The following is an 18,247-nucleotide window of genomic DNA, read 5'->3' as shown; positions in this document are numbered from 1 at the left end:
AGATGTCCATATTTATGGAAACAATTATATCTTGTTTTATAGGCCAATATTTATGAATAATTCACATTTTATGTTATAGTTGCAAAAAAAAAAAAGATTCTCTACTTCTTTTATATAAAATATGATTCATCTCTTTATATGACTTTGAGATCAATATGGGATATTTAAAGATATTATTTTTACTCAGGGTGTAGGTTATTCAAGATGAATTTTGTCCTCTGAGCATAGTGCTACTACAAGTTTTTTTAGCAAGTTATATATTTTCACCCCATGATTTTGGCAATATCAACCTTTTATAAGTTGCCTACCTATTTTTCATCTTTTTATCTTTTATGAAACTTAAATTTTGAGTTATTAGATTTGTTGTTGAAATGTGATGCTTTATTATAGTATTAGGTTGATCATGATAGTCTTTATCCACTGTATGTATTGATATGTTTGCCAATTGATTAAATGTGTGTTGTTTACCTTCTGAAATGAAAGCATTTATAAAAATCATGGGAAAAAAATTTAAATTGTTGCATTCATTATACCTTGTCGACAACTTTAATAGGAGATCTCTACTTGTCATCAATGACAATGTTTCCTTCATAGGCCACGTCATATATACCAATGGAGGCCAAAATGGAACGCACAAACATATATAATTCTTTGTAAATTAGTATTGTGTCTAGTTGTTAGCACCCATGATATCGAACTAAATGTGAGTAATCTAATTAAATGATTTGAATCAAATCTTGTTTGTGTGAAAAATATTGTGAAATTTTATTTCAATAATGTAATTTGACATAATATGATATATATATATATATATATATATACAGAGAGAGAGAGAGAGAAAGAGAGACAAAGAGAGAGAGAGAGATCATGATGCACACACAAACACATAACAATTAATATGAGTAACCTGGAGCTGCTTGTAGCAAATTTAATACTCATTTTTTAAAATAAATATCACTATACTTATTGAAACCATTTCCATAAGTCGCTTGTATTACGTAATGTATGATTATGTTATATTTACTCATTCCACTGCGCATAAGGAACGTAGATACTTTATAAATGACATAAGTTCATCATGTTTTTGTAATTTTTGTTAAAATGTTAAGGTTGCTTTTCTTGACTTTACAGGTTTGAGTCACAGTGATGGCTAGAAAAATCCTATGATGTGTTAGATCCGAATGGCTTAAAAAATTGTCGTGCAGTTCAGGTGTATTCCCTTCCTTTGTGTTTCACTTTAAGCATATCCTGCAATCGCCATAGTGTAAGCTTTTAATTCACATATATGCATTTCTCTCACGCTATTTGGTGTGAAATTTTAATTTATACTCATCGTGTTTTGAATACTAAAAGTATTTTAATGGTGACAAATGACATTTTATGAGTAGAAAATGAAAGTTCCAGATAGGTTAAGTTCTTAATTGATCTAGAGAGTTGATCGATTGGAATCCAAACCAATTCGAAAAGTGAAATTTTTAGATCCATTCTAATTAGTTCTCTAAACTGATTTAGAAAATTAATTTTTTACATCGGTTTTGTAAAGAACCAAGATAAAAACAATCACTTTAGATCAATTTCAAAACACATTTAAAAACTTTTGAATTTATATATTAATTGACTTAAATTTGCAAAGTTAATTGATTGTAACTTGAGAATAGAAAGTGGGTTCACATGATTGTTTTAACAAAACTTGGGCTAGCATTCAGGACCCTTGCATCTGGCTTTGTTATTGAAATTGCAGTTATTGAAATTGTAGCCACACATTTTTCGCATAAGACGTTTGATGATCCATATTCACTTAAACACAATGCAAGACCTGTGCAGCTTAGGCACCATAGGATCTGCCAAGTTTAAAATGGTAGTGAGAAGTTGAAGCATTTGGGATAAGTTGGAGAGGCAGATAAGAGAGAATGAGTCACAAAAACATAAAGTGGGAGAGAGAAAAAACAAATTATGAGTTAAAGTACCCCTCCCTAGCTAGCTAGGATCAATGTCTCTCTTGGACCTAGGGTCTATGTTTTCATTTTAATTGGACTAATACGAGGCCTAATTAGGATTATGGTTTCTAGGATTAGGGTATTTGTGTAATTTAGTCCCTTTGGGTCACCAATAACACTTAAACTAGTTTTTAAATTAGGGACATCTCTAATTAATTTTTAAAGGTTCAATTTATTTGAATTGAATTTTAATAAAAAAAATCTATTAAATTCCTTAGTCCTATAATTTATTTTTGACTTATAAGTCATTTTCACAATCAATGAAATGAATTAAGCTATAAAAAGAATTAACTATTTAAATTGGACTTAGTTATCTTTAATCATCTTAATTAAATTTTTAAATCACTAATTACCTTAAAACATTCAATTTCACTAATTAATGTCCGTAGAAACTCATTAGCAAGCTACTTGTGCAATCAAAACTCTAATTTTCTATCTAGTAAAAAGTTCAACATATTTACCACAATATCACTAATGAGTTGACCAAATCTCTTACCTTTGACTATTTGATCAAGTGAGTTTATCTTTAACTTTTCAAATTTTGAACTTTCCTCCATAACTTTTAAATTTACACCATCAAGGCTTTTGTTGTGGCTTAGGTATGAAGTTTGATTGTTTAGCCATCTCATGAGTGATATTATTGGACAAACTATTTTCCTCTCTTGAATCAACTACGATTCTTCTATTGGCATGCATTGTTTCAATTCCCTTTCTAGTGATCGACTGATTCACTTTAGGACACACACATGAGATTATTTCTAGGCCTAGAGTCGTACATGGTAACATGTCTCATTGACCAAAGGCTTATATAATGATATCTTTATTGTCTCCTATTATTCTTATTTTAATTATTTTGTCATGGATACCTTTGTATATATTATTCAACTTTCTTAATTTTAATAACCCAAATGCAGTTATATAATTATGTTATTTCATGAGCTTTGTATTTATTTAATGTGAGAAAGATGCATGTATTTTTTCATGTCACTAGTAATGTATTATGGTATCTAGATAAACATCTCATTTTTCTTGTTTTACGTTGTCATGGATACTTTTATATTATGTCATGCTAGAAATAGTGATAGAGTTACTTGAATAACCCAAATATGTTCCATTTCCATTGAAACACATTTGGGATATTCATGTAACTCTATCACTATTTCTAGCATGACATAATATAAAAGTATCCATGACAACGTAAAACAAGAAAAATGAGATGTTTATATAGATACCATAATACATTACTAGTGACATGAAAAAATACATGCATATTTCTCACATATTAAATAAATACAAAACTCATGAAATGACATAATTATATAACTGCATAGTGGTATTTAATCACAATAGTTCTTCTACAATGCCATAAAGAGTCATGTTAGTACTAATAGTGTGAAATAGAGAATGTCTTTTGTAGATCCATCACTTGATATTGCGAAAGGAGTATAACGAGGCAATAGTCATGATATTTGATTCTAGGCAATTCATGAATGTTGGATGGGTTGTTTGCATGGAAAATTCTTTCTTTCCTAATTATAAGGATCAATTAGTTCTTTGCCAAATGATAAGAGATGTTTAAGATTATTGGACTTGTCGAGAGACGCTCTGTTTCGAATTAGTTGTAATTGAATGACCTTTTATAGCATTGCTGAAGAGTTAGTGATTCAATGCCCACTAGGGAATTACATAGTTAAGTTTTTCCATGAGTTTACTATCTATTTAATATGTAAGAAATATGTATTTTTTAAGTTACCACAAATGTTACTTATTATGATATTTAGTGTACTTCATATTTTACTTTGTCATGGATACTTTTGTATTGTTCAACTATCTTTTGAATAACCCAAATGTACTTATTTTCATGGAAAAGGAACTTGGACATCTGGGTTGTTTAAAAGAAAGTTGAATAATACATGAGTATCCATGACAAAGTATAATAGCGAGGTCATCTAGATATTAAAAGATAGACCTTTAGTAAATGAGATTGAAGTTACCATGTTGGATTCTAAGCCAAGAAATGGTGTCATTTGTAGGTCTATATATCACTTGATATTAATAGTGGCTTAGAATGAGATGCTATTTTAAATGTTCGATTATAGGCCATTGGTCAAACTTGGAATGACAATTTGAATGGGAACTCTCTTGTCTAATAACGTGGATAGTTAGTTCTTCACCAAATGATAAGGGATGTTTAACACTTTGTAGACTTGTCCATACATGTTATCTTTTGCACTAGTTGTACTAGAACTTAAAGCCTGGTGTTAGAATAATAATTTATTTAATGACCACTATGCAATTATAATTAGGTTGTTTCCATGAGTTTGTTATCTATTTATTTATATAGTATATTTATAAAATGTTATTATATTATTGTTTAAAATTTTCAAAATGCAAATGATATTATACTAAAGTACATTTTATTATTTATAAAATGTTATTTGTTTTTATAAATATAGTTATGAAAAAGACAATTCTTTTTCTTTTGAAAATATAATACAAAAGCATGGATTAAATTTTTATTCTTTTGTAATACGCTTTCATACAAAAGACAAGTAGATATTTGTTTTATAAGCGAATTACTTTTGATAATTATTTTATTAAAATATATATTAAAATTTAAACATTTAAAACTAACTTCTAAACAATTTTGTTTAAACTCCTATGTCTTATCTAGTTATGATAACAATTTATCACAATGAATGAATGAGGCTTAAGTGGAAGAGCTAATGATGTCTCCTATTGTGGAAAATTATTTAAATAAAAAGTTTAAATATATTTTTAGTCATTGCAATTTTACATTTTTTTTATTTTGTCCTTGCAAAATTGCTTATTTGTTTTGAGTTCTTGAAAATTACGTTTATTTTATTTTTAGTCCTTAAAACACTTTAGATAACACTTTTGATATTGAAAAAGTGCTATCTAAAACCCTATAAAGGCCAAAAGCAAAATAAACATGATTTGCAATGATTAAAAATTAAAATAAGTATCGCTGGTATAGACTATAAAGGAGAAGGAAAGGAATAGATGAAAAACCTTCCATGAGAGGAAAAGTACTGGCTGGAGAAAGCCTTAGAACTAAATTCTATGGCATGGACTAGTTAAAAAATACCTTGAGGGAAACTCACTAAAGCAAGGGCCCCCGATTGTTAGAACTCCTTGGACCATGTTCAGGCTTATCGGATTAGGCAGCTGGAAAGGCTGAGATGATAGGCTTTGATTCATCCGTTTTAGGCCTTGTACGAGAGGGCTATGGGCCAGTTTCCCTCATAAAGAAATGTGGACTAACAGATGTAATATCATAGGCATAGGAGATTTCACCTTACCTTCTCCAACATATACCATTTCAAATGATAGGGGAATGATTCAAGGCGGGCCAAGCAGCAAGAGAAGGGCTATGGTGCTAGGCTAGACCCGTAAAAAAGCTCGATCTAATACCCTTCAGGCTAAAGGAAAGCAATTAGCCAAGCTAATTGAACAAGTTTTTAGAGTACTTACATTTCTGGTTTCTCATGGACATAGGTACTGGACGGATTGGCCCACTTAGAATATAAAGAAGAGGAAGATGCCAAGAGACAGAAAAGGGTAGAGACCAACCACCGAAACAAGGGACTAAGAGCTATGGGTCATCCCAGGAACTAAACTCCCGAAGACCTCATCCATAAATAAGTCTTTGATTCCTTCCAGACGGGTAAAAAGACATACCAACTACCAACCTACCTTTAGGGAATAATATGTGGGACGCGACCCTACTCCAGGGATACTAGACCTTTCAGTTGGGAGTCTTTTAGCACTCAATGCTGTCTGGCTCGTACCGATGTCATGAGTGTCTTATTTATGAAAGACAGAAGTGTGACAAGAAGTGCAGTAATGGTACGGGTTACAAACAGAACAGACATGCGCCAACTGAGGGGAATAACTAGTCAAGGTGTGACACACGACAAAGATGGCGGCAAAAGACCTGTATTATTACCCGAAACAAACAACAAACAAAACATTATGAAGCGTATTGGTCTATCAGCTGTTCCCGAAGTTCTATCTAAAATAGAACAGAACTACGATGTATTTACTATAACTGATAAATTTCGTAATCTGTCTTTGAAAGATAGCAGTGCTAGTTCAAGTAATCATAGTTTTGTTTCTACTCTGACTCCTACTGCATCTCTTTTAGAAAGATTTAAGATTCGTACTAATCCATCGGCGTTTACTCGTAATGTTATTGAAATGACTAAAGCACCATTTTTTGATATAAAGAACCCTATTATTAATTTAACCGAAAAGGCAAACAATTATATGATGTCGATTGGCTTTCGCTTTATGCCAGGACAAGGGGAATTCTTAATAAAAGATCTCCGAGCTCCTGATACCTTAGTGGGTTTAAGAAAGTTAAAAGATAGCCTAGGCTTATCGTTAACAAAAGGTAGTCTTAACAGCAATCCATTACTTAAGTTAAAGGGTATTTCTGACTCTGTTTCTAATAGTATGGAGTCGCTGGCATCTCGTGTCTTGGTTGAAGTAATTACATTTAATGAGGGGTATTATGGTCGATTCTTAATCCTGGTCCAAATGGGTATTGGTTGTACTGTATGGTATGGCTTCGTACCTGGCGATGGTATCAATATGCCAATTGAAGGATTAAATACCCTATTTAGTCCTATTGAGAATTATGATACTATCTTTACTAATCCTGATGCTCATGTTATACCGGGCTTTAATAAAATGACTTTAATTGAGGGCGTAAATAATCCAGCAGCATCGCTGTCACAGGCATTTGCTCAAGATAGGCCCTTCATGGATATGGATATTGAAATACCGGATTCTAATAAATCTATTATTATCGGTGTTAGCTTAGGACTAGCAGTTGCCATCTTATTTACATTTGGGATTAACCCATGCTGCGGAGAAGTTATAGTATGAAGATAAATATTATGATGAACAACCAATTGTTATATATTTCTTATTCTTTGTATCGGAACAACTCGAGGAATGCTATGCTTTTAAATGTGCCTATTTCCTATCATCCTCTTATCTATTTATTTAGGAGAAAGTATTCTACAGACAATAATTTACAATTACAGCTATCTAAGGATATACGTTATGTACATGATTACCTTAAAGCAGAGAATCTAATACCTAGTATTACACCTTTCCAATTGTCTATCATTCTACAAAAAATTGAAAACAGTTCTTACAAGGTTGGCCCGCTAGAGTACTTTACTTGTTTAGATGGAGATATGAATAAGCTTTTAAAAGATATATTACCTGATTATCCGGATATTCATATACATGTAAATAAAAGAAATCCAGAACGTATATTTATAATAAAGGCGTCCAATATTATGGATCAAATAGTATTAATGGGCCTGTCTGCTACCTTGCATCGTCTTATTTATGGTTCCTTGCCCCAAAATGGAATTCGACTAATGGATAGATTTCCTGCTTTTCTCCAGAGTCTTGAAGATATGAATAATGTTGATATGATGTATAAGGTTGATATGTCCGCATCAACATCAGTGATTACTAAAGCACTGGTTTTAAAAGCCGTTAAGCCTTTTGTTGGCGATAATGATTATGTATTTAGACTAGTAAGTTCTTTACTTGAGCTACCTATCTATACAAAGGATGGGGATAAAGTTTTAGTAGGGTCTGATGATATTCCTCCTCCTCTTGGAGAGGTTTCCAGATTGCTATTCAACTTTGTATTAATGGACTTATTTGATCGGGAGTTTGTCAAATGTTTTCCAGAAATAAGATTTAGACGATTTTCCCATGAGGTCTTCGTAGCAACTGCTGATATTTATGATGTCTTTTTCTCTGAAAAGAGTTGTTATGCTTTATTGGGGAAGATAGGTTTGAGAGGCGAAATCTATTCTATTTCGCGAGGGGGAGGGTACCTTACCTGTAGGTGTAACATTGAAAAGATATTATTTATTAATAATAGCAGTAAGGTCGTAATCAGTGACCCTTTCCCCATCTGGTATTAAAGCACATATGTACTTGGTGATTTCGTATGTCAAAATAGTCAGCATACGACCCTTATTGATAGGCTCTTCCCTCTGTTGTCACAAATCATTTGACTCAGCCGGGGGAGTGAACGAGATTCTGCTTCAAGTTACTAGAGTCAATTATCATAAACCAGCTCTTACAAAGCTTATGACTGCAAGAAAATCAATTGAGACCTTCACAAAGATGTTGGGAAATTCCCTAACAAAAGACCTTATTGAATTGATGCATTCAAACGCTAAAGAATGAAAGCAAGCAAGAGATAAAGATCTAGTTAGACTTGCCAGGTAAAACCTAAAAATTGCTGGAGAATCCTTGCTAATCCTCAATCCTCATCCAATCCAACTCAAGCACCAGCAAAGGGAAGAACTTCTAACTCGCTGGCAGGAAGAAGAGATTGCAACTTGAATTGCAACTCCCACTGGGTGCACCGCCACTAAGACTAGCTCCCCTAGAAGAAGATATCTATCTATTATCATTAGCCAGCCTTGAAGCAGGAAGTGTTTTACCTTTTCGCAAGCACTAAGTAAGCAAGCTACCTTAATGAAGTTCAGAAATTCCTTCTTTTTCCTTCTGTACTTTACTAAAAGTCTGGTTATATGATTGAGTACGAGATGTTCGAATAGTTCCGATTCAAAAGAAAGCAGTAATCAATGAATTCTGCACTTCCCGCCATAGGGAGAGGATTGGAACGGCTCAATCCGTTGCTTGTTCGCGCAGTAGTTTGATTGCTGGGGGTATGAATTCTTTCGAGTAGTCTAGTGACAGCAACAAATCATACTATAGGTATTCATCCTACTCACGCAACAAAGTTCTGTTAGGTTCTTAGTAGCAGTCGGCGACCTTTTTCTATTTCCTCCTCACTCCTGGGCCTTTATCTAATGTTGTATATATATCTTTTATCCACAACCATTATCAGGGGGGCTTTTTATCCCGCGGCATCGTATCTGGATCCAATAGATCTCCATTGATAGTATCTTCAGCCCTTTTAGGATTATTTTGCTCTAATGTATTATTATCTTCGGTATTATTTCCTTCTTCTACTCTCCGCTGGGCTATTATACCTCTTTCCTGTTCCAGCTTCTGTAATTTCTGAGAAAGAGCCGAATTCTCTTTTTCTAAAATAGCTGTTTTCCTTTTAAAACTTTCTAATAGTTTTGTTCCAATGTAATTTAGAGATGACAAGTCATCGATATCAAGTGGATCTGTACTTACATACTTACCTTTTTCATTAAAGAAAGGTATTCTCTTGGAGTTACTGAGAGTTCTAAGAGTGGTTGTACTCTCTTTCTTTTTAACCGAGAGTTCTTTCCAATCGGGTCGAAATTGATAAGTTACCTTCTTTATCAGACTTCGGGAAGGGTCGGCGTACTGTTCTTTATACCATTCTGGAGTTATAACATTTCTACCCGGTCCCTTGTACTTATAGACCTTCTTATTGCCATCTGACTCTTCTGTGGTATAGCTATAGCATTTAGGTGCTAAAAAGAATCCCTCCAAGATCTTATCTTCTAATTTAAATTTACCTAATACAGAAGAGGAAACATCTTCCTCCGGAAGTGGATTACCAAGGACAATAGAGTCGGTGTCTGTATATAAGCAGTCTTCTCTTGAAATATACTTGTACATATAGATCCTTGAGCCGGCAGTGATCGCTGCGGCTAGTTGTACCGCGGAGTTCTTCGGGGGGTCCCAATAAGAAGGCCCCTTACCCGGATTGGTTAGATAAGATACCATGTATAGATCCTCTCTAATAAAGACATCGTCTATAAACTCAGGGCGTCTAAATATACGGTCACGTTTAGATTTATTGCACATCTCGGTTTTTGTGCTTTGAGGATTGATGCCAAATCTACCATATAATGAGTTCATTAGTAATTTATATACAAAAGATAGGGCGTTATTTCCCTTCTTTTTAGCATTGGATCTGCTTTCAAAGAGAGAATTAATGTAGTCCTTGAATGGACTTTCCATCTCCTCGAAGAGGTATCCACAAATTGGTATTATAGTGTAGCCTATGTCTCTAGCATACTTGAGCTCCTCACTATAGTAAACCCCAACAAAGGTGCCTGTAGGAAAGATAAGAGTGCCATCCTTATTATCCCGATAGGGAAGAAATGGTTTCTTTATACTTTTTGGGCATTCTACATATGCTTCAATGAACCCAAACATGTTATCTAATGTCATATATTCTAAATCAGAATGCCAGACTGGTGTACCCCCAGGCATTGAGAATTCCTTCATAACAAAAGGATAGAGAGAGTTAACGTCATAATAGTATAAATTAGTACCGTATGGTAAGTATGCGTCGGTATGCCCACCGTAATATCCACGCCGAATAAATGTATCCTCATTCTGATTAGGGATGTGGATACGGTGCTTATTGTAATCGTAATATTTTTCACGAAATAGACTTAGAGCCAGTGAGGCTATTGTAAGCTTATTTACTATGTCTGCCTGGTAAGCCTTATAATATATGTCCTGGAAGGACTGCATAATTCCCCCTAGCAGAAGAATATCCTGCTCCATATACTCTAACAAACTCTCTTTCATAATACTAAGACTTTCAAGTCTTACATCCTCATAGGAAATAGATCCTTTAGAACCCAACTCAGGGCATAGATTCTTAGCAAGGTCATCTAGTTTGCCGGGGAGTAGATGTAAGGAGTCTCGGAACGTAAATAATAGCCTTTTTTTAGAATAGACAGCTACCTCGTAGAGTCTATTGTCTCTCATAAGGGGGGTGACCGTGTAATTAGGATGATATAATGCAAGGTGCTTAAGTAGGAAAATGCCATCGAATCGACCTAAATTATGAAAGTAGATTGTTTTAGCAGACCTATTTTGTCGAGTAATAGCCGCGACCCTAAAGATAAATGATTTGAGCATTTGGCAGCTCCTTTCTTCAAAGGTTGGGAAGATTCTTGAAGAGTAATCTTCGCTGAAGTAAGTATCGATCCTTTCACGCCTACTAACGGGAATCCCCGGATTAACAACCATGACACCGACCGCATAGGGTACATGTTGACTATTTTTGTTAATTATGGTCTCAGTATCGGCCACCAAGAACGGCCTCAGGGATATATTGCCCGATTTCCTTGGAACGGTTATATTCTTAGGGTACTTTCGAGAAGTAGAACTAAGACTTTTAACAGGTAAATTACTAATATCGATTTCTCCAGAAGATGGCTTAATGCATTCAGAGAGAGCCTCCTCTAGCAACTCCTCTTTTAAAGGTTGAAGAGGGCCGGGGATATTTTCTTCAAAATGTGCTCGAATAGCTATTCTAACAACCCCAAAACCGTCATAAATCTCTATTAATTTAAATATACTACTAAACACACTAGCATATATCTCTGACTTAGAAATAGGACTACCATCATCAAACGTTAAGGGAATAGACTGTTTATTTAGTGGTTTAGCGATATCACCTACTTCTCTATTTTTAAAATAGAATATGATATTAGCTTTCGCGTACCCTAATAAGACAGGATAAACATAGCTTACTAAGAGAGACATCACACTATGGCTGAGGAGGGCTGTATCCTGGACCGATACAGGTTCTCTATACTCCAAAGACGGAATTAGTAACTTAGGGTGCGGGAATATAAATGTTTTACTAGAATTGGACTGAATCCGGTTCAATAAGATAGATGTTGAAGTTGATCTAGTACGACTGTATGTCGTGTACGGAACATTATGCCTTACCCCATGGGTTTTAAATAACATTTTAATAATGTATACAATTTTCCCCAATCAGGGCATCTCTAAACCTATTCCATTTAAACAAATGATCATCAAATTTCTTATTAGATCCGCAGACCGCATTACAATAGAGTTGATATCTTTGTTTCAACTTATTGTTTATTTTTTTTAAACCAGCTGCATTCGTGACATCTTCTGGAGAAATGAGTCCAATTTTTAAGAACTCATCTAAAATAGGCTCTGGTATGATCCTTTCATCAAAAGACTTCAAATTGTAGCCTTTTACATTATTATAGAGGCCCTTCGCTATAGCCGGCTCCATAATATTTTTATAAATAAAGCGGTTAATGATTTTAAGAGGGGGCCCCATTTCCTTTATGACATGTAGATAGATTTTAGATATATATTTAAAATAATGTATATTTGTTATGAAGTTATCGTGAACTGTGTACAGAGGTATATTATATGAGTTCGCATAGAAGGCAATAGACATAGCAATTTGCGCGTCCTTTTGATGAATGAAGTTAACGAATGTGGATACCCCACTTTTCCTCTTATCCCGCTCTTTTGAGGGAAACGAGAGTGTGACATTATGGGCCTTTTTCAAGTAAGAGTTGAAGACTCTAACTGAGTGTTTTTCCATCTTTTTATAATCCTGGGATGTGCTAAAATATTCTGTGCTGTACAAGACTGGTCGATCTAGGTAAGAGCATACCCGACCTACCAGGCTGATCAGCTGGATAAACGAATACATAAAACTGTATTTTTCTTGCCAAAATTTGAAGCATAGAACCGACAGTATAGTACATTCTTTTGGCAAGAGATCTTGGCAAAGACTCACTATAAGATCCTTAGTTGTGCTATTAGCTGTTTTACCATATATAATTGGCATATATATTTGCTTAACTATACTCCTAGTTAGGACCCTATCCAAAATTGCGCATAGCTCAGGATTCTCCTCACTAAGAGAGTCTTTGATGAATGAAATTAATTCAATTCTCATGTGAGAATAGATGTCAAATATCTCACCGCTGCCGGTATCAAAAAGATTTGTTAGTTTCGCAAAATTCTTATCCAGGAGGAAATAAGCCATCAGTTGATATGCGCTAGCGCTAGCATCCTGAGTTACAGGAACACAATTATACAGATCAACGAAAGACATTAAATCCGATGATGATAATAGGTAAATATTAGATAAATATTGGAATGGCCGTTTAGCCATCCGTGATTCTATCACTAAAGTCTTTAAATACGTTTTAAAGTTCTCTTTACACTCTAGATTAGGTAATGGTAATAATTTATTATTTATATCATTTAGAGCATCCTCCTCATATTTATATGATTGATAGAGGAATGCAGTTGCGGTTAGATACATATTTAGATAATTATTAATTTCAGGGGAAGAATATTCTATATTATCTTTACAATCTATTAATAGTAGACTTCGGGCTAAATCCCACTCATGGAAGTGAAAGATGCCGCTGCGATAGATTCGACCTTTGAAGTCAATAAATGCTGGAAAATATAAAGAATATCCAGAGTAGGCCTTTGCCAGATCTAAAATCGTACACTCATAACGTGCCCGCTGCATATTCTTTATTAATAGAGCGTACACATCACTAAATTTGTATATTGTTTGAATATCCTTATTCTTTTCAAAATGACTTCTAAGTTTCCTGGAGGCATGGGCTAGTATTACCTTTGAAAGAAATTCGGGCATCAAGTAGCCACATTCTTCTAATAATTCCCTATTTTCTAATATAAAATTAAGGAAATTACTATTTATTTTAAAGGATTGACGCTGTAAGCTACTGATGCTAGTACAAAACTTATTTTGCTTATTATGACTTTCTTGATACTTATTTTCACCGAAATAGATGAAGAAATTCTTCGCATCGGGAGAACTCATACTCCGTTGAGTGCTGTAGATTTGGCCCGTAGGGTTGCTTAAATAACCACCATATATATCAGATATATGTAACAACTTACGTTTCTGTTCAGGTTTGTGGGGCTCCCAATCTTTAGGTGGAAATACCATAGGTAGGTTTAACTTTATAGGAAGTAATGCGGGGTTAAACAAGCATTCGGCATATACTAAAGAGCTCCTATAGTAATTATGGCCCTTTTTGACAACAGTCTTTGGACCACTATCATCAGAGAAATTTAATAAATCAACATTATATGTTACTAAGCGCAATAGACCACGACTCACTAAAAATTCAACTAATGCTGTACCAAAGGGATAAGCTCTAGTTTTAGATGCTTTAGTACCTTTATCAGCAGCATCCATACTTAGATTACATACCCTACTATTATAATACAATGTTGACGATGAGGCATAATCCCTTACATTGCGTTCTATACGATCAACCAAACTAGCAAGACTGACAATATTTTCCAGATTAAACAGATGGCCTAGGGTGTGAACCAGTAGGCACTCAATGGAGTGCTCGCCTAACTCTACCAACAACGACTTATCACTTTCAGATAGTACACATCTTAGATTTTTATTCTCCTCGTCGGATAGCTCTGAGCCGCTGGTTTCTAGACTATCACCACTTCGACTTTCTGCATAAATGGTCATTCTGCCGGGATATTCTTTATCCATAAGATACTTTCCACGAAGGAATTCCTTAGCACTTGGCAAGTTGTTTTTAGTTAACATTACCATAATGTTAGGACTAGTTTTATAAATACTATCTTCAGAGAAGTTCAAAGTCAGATCCTCAATTTCTCTCTGAAGCGATTCTAATGTTTGTGCATCATTATTTTCATATCTATAACGGTCCAGAAGAGAAAAGACGCTATTTTTATATGTCTTAACAAACTCTGATTTAGGGACTTTTATTTTTCGTGTTTCAGGATCAACACATTCATCCGGACTGTGGACCACATCATTATTATCATACATTAGTGTTTCTTCGTAAATATCCTTTAAAGCACCTTCCCAGAAACTTTCTATTTTAGCACGATTCTCGCTTTTATTTTCCGGCATATCCAATGTATTTGCAAAGTGAGAAATCCAGTTAGAAGTAGATTGAAATCGAACCGGAAGTAAAAATAATTTATGCTTCTCCAGCATACATTTAAATTGACGAGTCGTCAACATTGTTTTGTTTGTTGTTTGTTTCGGGTAATAATACAGGTCATTTGCCGCCATCTTTGGCGTGTGTCGCACCTTGACTAGTTATTCCCCTCAGTTGGCGCATGTCTGTTCTGTTTGTAACCCGTACCATTACTGCACTTCTTGTCACACTTCTGTCTTTCATAAATAAGACACTCATGACATCGGTACGAGCCAGACAGCATTGAGTGCTAAAAGACTCCCAACTGAAAGGTCTAGTATCCCTGGAGTAGGGTCGCGTCCCAGATATTATTCCCTAAAGGTAGGTTGGTAGTTGGTATGTCTTTTTTCAACCATTTCCCCAGCTTGAATCTCGTTCAATCCATAAACACGTGCAATCCCATCTCCAACGGAGACCACTCGACCGATCTCATCCACTTGAAAATTAGTGTAAAAGTTGGTAATTCTACTTTCTAATAGAGTTGTTAGTTCCGCAGCTCTTACAGAGAATTCCATAATTTATCTATTTTGACCAGGGGAATGCCGCAAACAAGGTTTTTGGCTCGCAATAAAGCTAGCGTCCTGATTGAGCAAGACGTAGTCCTATCTATCCACCTCTCCAGACACAATATCTTGAGTACCTATGATGGTGACCGCATCTGCTGGCATGTGATGTTTGGACATAGAATCGAGTCCTTGTGAATGGGCAGAGCCAGGTGCTCTTATTTTACGACGGTAGGGACGATTGCTTCCATTACTGACCAGAAAGACACCAAATTCTCCTTTAGGTGCTTCAACAGCGGTATAGGTAGAAGGAGCTGGTACGGAAAAACCTTCTGTATAAAGTTCGAAATGGTGAATTGAGGTAGAGTAGACCGATGATCCTGTAGTCATTTTGCCGGCTATTGAAAGAAAAAGAGAATATCTAATCTAAAAAGAGATGAGAGTTATGGACGGCTCGGATCACCCGCTGATAGGGAATGCTTTGCCTTGTACCAAAATTGGCAATTTTTGTCAGATAACCCGCGTAATCATATGTCTTCTTTCAAAGACTACTTGAGGGGAATATCCGTCCGCCACAAGTGCGGCCTCTATGTGCCTTTCGATTGCAAGTTGACTCCGGAGAAGGAGTCGAGGATTCGCTCGTTATAAGCGATCCCCACCAATTCGCCCTCAATCGAACAGCGAGCTCTGCTCGCCGGGTGTTGTCATCGAGAAGCGGAGGTTCAAGTTCGGGAATCACAGGCTGCTGATTCACGCTCGCTTCGCTGGATTCGTTTGAAGATTCTAACAAAACACCTTCTTCGAAACTTCTCCAGCCCGAGGTCGATGCGCCTGAAGGCACGTTTGAGGGTTGCTCCGCTGCAAGATTGGCAGCAGGCTGACCTCCTGCTGGATCCATCATGTGCAACGTATACCTGGATTCGAGGCCCGAAAGAACACAAAGAATAATCATGAGGGGAACCTCCCAACCCACAAGCCGAAAAAGAGCGCGAAGGCCAGTCTGTAAAAGAAGACTTTGGATCTTAGAAAAACCCAACAAATCGAAAGAGAAAGAAAGACACAAGAGAACGGTGTAAGGATGATGCAAGGGATGATTAATCGACCAAATAGATGCTCATCATAAGCTTTTTTTTCCTCCTCTTCCTGTTCTATTGATCAAAAACATACGGAAACGCCACGCCAGTAGATTAAGTAGTGGAGTGCTCATCCAGGCTTTTCCACCCACCTTAGTAGTCCTAGTGGGCTTTATAACCTGGAGGAGTATTCCCTGGATAATAAATCCCCCCGGGCTTATAGAAACCAAAAATGGATTGGTATTGCCCAAGGTTACCCCCTCTTAGTGAATAGGGCACAGGACAGGGATCTCCTTGATCGAACTTTGAGCCACCCTGGACTTTGGCCAGGCCCCAGTTCCCAGGGTTAGAGTATTCCCTATTATAAGATAAGCCTACTCAGATCAGAACTAAACTAGTTGATTCTCTTTCGCCTATCGGCCGGCTTTAAGCAACCTTCGCATTTCCTGCTGAGATCCCAAGTCTCCAAGTGGGCCCTCTTGGCCACCCGCGACCTTGGCTTTTTAGAGAATCCCGCTCCTGTGTCGTGGGACTTGTAGCTCGGCAGTCCACCGGGTGGGTTTGTTTATCCTTCCAGTTTCGAGTGTCTTCTTGGATAGTTATAGCGGCCCATAGGCGCGAGATGTACCTTGTGGGGGGCGGCGGTCCACGGGACATAGTCCTTTCAGGCAGTGGCCGTTTAGTCCATGGTCCATTAGATGGTCGATGCAAGGCCAGAAATTGGAACACATTGATTCCGCTCGTTCCTGTCCTTCGCTTCAGGGCCTGTCCCTCGGTGTGGTCAGTACTCCATACTGTCGGGCAGCGAAGCTTACACTTGTTAACTAATTATGACGGTTCGCCAGGGCCTCTTTCCTCCTCCTTTTCTGCTCACTCGTAAGGGGTCCGGACTCCCACAAAGGTTAAGGAGTCGACTGAACATCTCAGCCATTGGCGGAATTTCGCCCGCATCCGATCCCCAATTCTTGTTCACCCCGGATGATCGTGTTGGGTGAATTGTGACCTCGTACGATCGTGTCGGGTGAGCAACAGCCGCTTCGTCACAGTACTTACTTATGGGCTAACGGGTCACACTTTGGCCAAGTATCCTACAAAGAGACTCCCGAGAGCCAGAAGTATTAAAGGAATGGCCATAGGAATGGGCACATCATGACATCGTAAGATGTCTCGCCCGAATGAATTAGTTGGTACTAGAAATGTTAGAAAAAGTGAACGAAAAGAGTAATAAGAAGTGAAAAGGACAGAGACACTTCCCAACCAGAAAGCAAAATTCCCACTTATGGTATACTTAGTGTAAGCGAGCCTCTAATATCACATCTTTGGAATAAATCCAGTTAGAAAAGGAAATCCAATTAGAGATAAGCTGCCCATGAGAATCATGGGCATAGGTAAAAGGGAACGAGGAGGCAGCCCCCCCATCTTCCGCATATCTTGCTCATCCGACATGGCATGAATCACCGAACCTGCACTCAGGAATAGTAATGCTTTGAAAAAGGCGTGATTCATTAAGTGAAAGATGCTAACTGAATAGTTAGAGATGCCGCAAGCAAAGATCATATAGCCTAATTGACTGCAAGTTGAATAAGCAATGACCCTCTTTAGATCGTTCTGTAATATTCCAGTGGTTGCCGCAAGGAATGACGTCGTAGCTCCTGCAGAAGTAATAACAATCAAAGCCGTAGGTGGGTATTCAAATAAAGGGGAGCACCTTGCTATCACGCCCTGAGTTTATAGACGATGTCTTTATTAGAGAGGATCTATACATGGTATCTTATCTAACCAATCCGGGTAAGGGGCCTTCTTATTGGGACCCCCCGAAGAACTCCGCAGTACAACTAGCCGCAGCGATCACTGCCGGCTCAAGGATCTATATGTACAAGTATATTTCAAGAGAAGACTGCTTA

General features: G+C 36.6%; 2 protein-coding genes across 2 annotated transcripts; both read right to left on the bottom strand.

The window, feature by feature from the left end:
• Nucleotides 1–8,912: 8,912 nt before the first annotated feature.
• Nucleotides 8,913–11,726, bottom strand: LOC114404760 (DNA polymerase-like). The gene has a single exon (XM_028367579.1). The coding sequence runs from the start codon at nt 11,724–11,726 to the stop codon at nt 8,913–8,915; it is 2,814 nt and encodes a 937-aa protein (XP_028223380.1).
• LOC114404759 (probable DNA-directed RNA polymerase) lies at nt 11,695–14,697 on the bottom strand. Its single transcript, XM_028367578.1, has one exon. It carries the CDS (start codon nt 14,695–14,697, stop codon nt 11,728–11,730), a length of 2,970 nt encoding a protein of 989 aa, XP_028223379.1. The 3' UTR covers nt 11,695–11,727.
• Between the last annotated feature and the right edge of the window lie 3,550 nt (nt 14,698–18,247).

Source organism: Glycine soja, unplaced genomic scaffold (assembly GCF_004193775.1).
Source record: "Glycine soja cultivar W05 unplaced genomic scaffold, ASM419377v2 tig00106303_1_pilon, whole genome shotgun sequence".
Classification (NCBI taxonomy): Eukaryota; Viridiplantae; Streptophyta; class Magnoliopsida; order Fabales; family Fabaceae; genus Glycine; species Glycine soja.
Note: the sequence above shows the minus strand (reverse complement) of the source record. Positions and strands in the feature narration are given on the sequence as shown.

Coding starts and splice junctions, on each gene's coding strand:
- LOC114404760 (XM_028367579.1), bottom strand. CDS start 11,726: ATGTTATTTAAAACCCATGGGGTAAGGCATAATGTTCCGTACACGACA.
- LOC114404759 (XM_028367578.1), bottom strand. CDS start 14,697: ATGCCGGAAAATAAAAGCGAGAATCGTGCTAAAATAGAAAGTTTCTGG.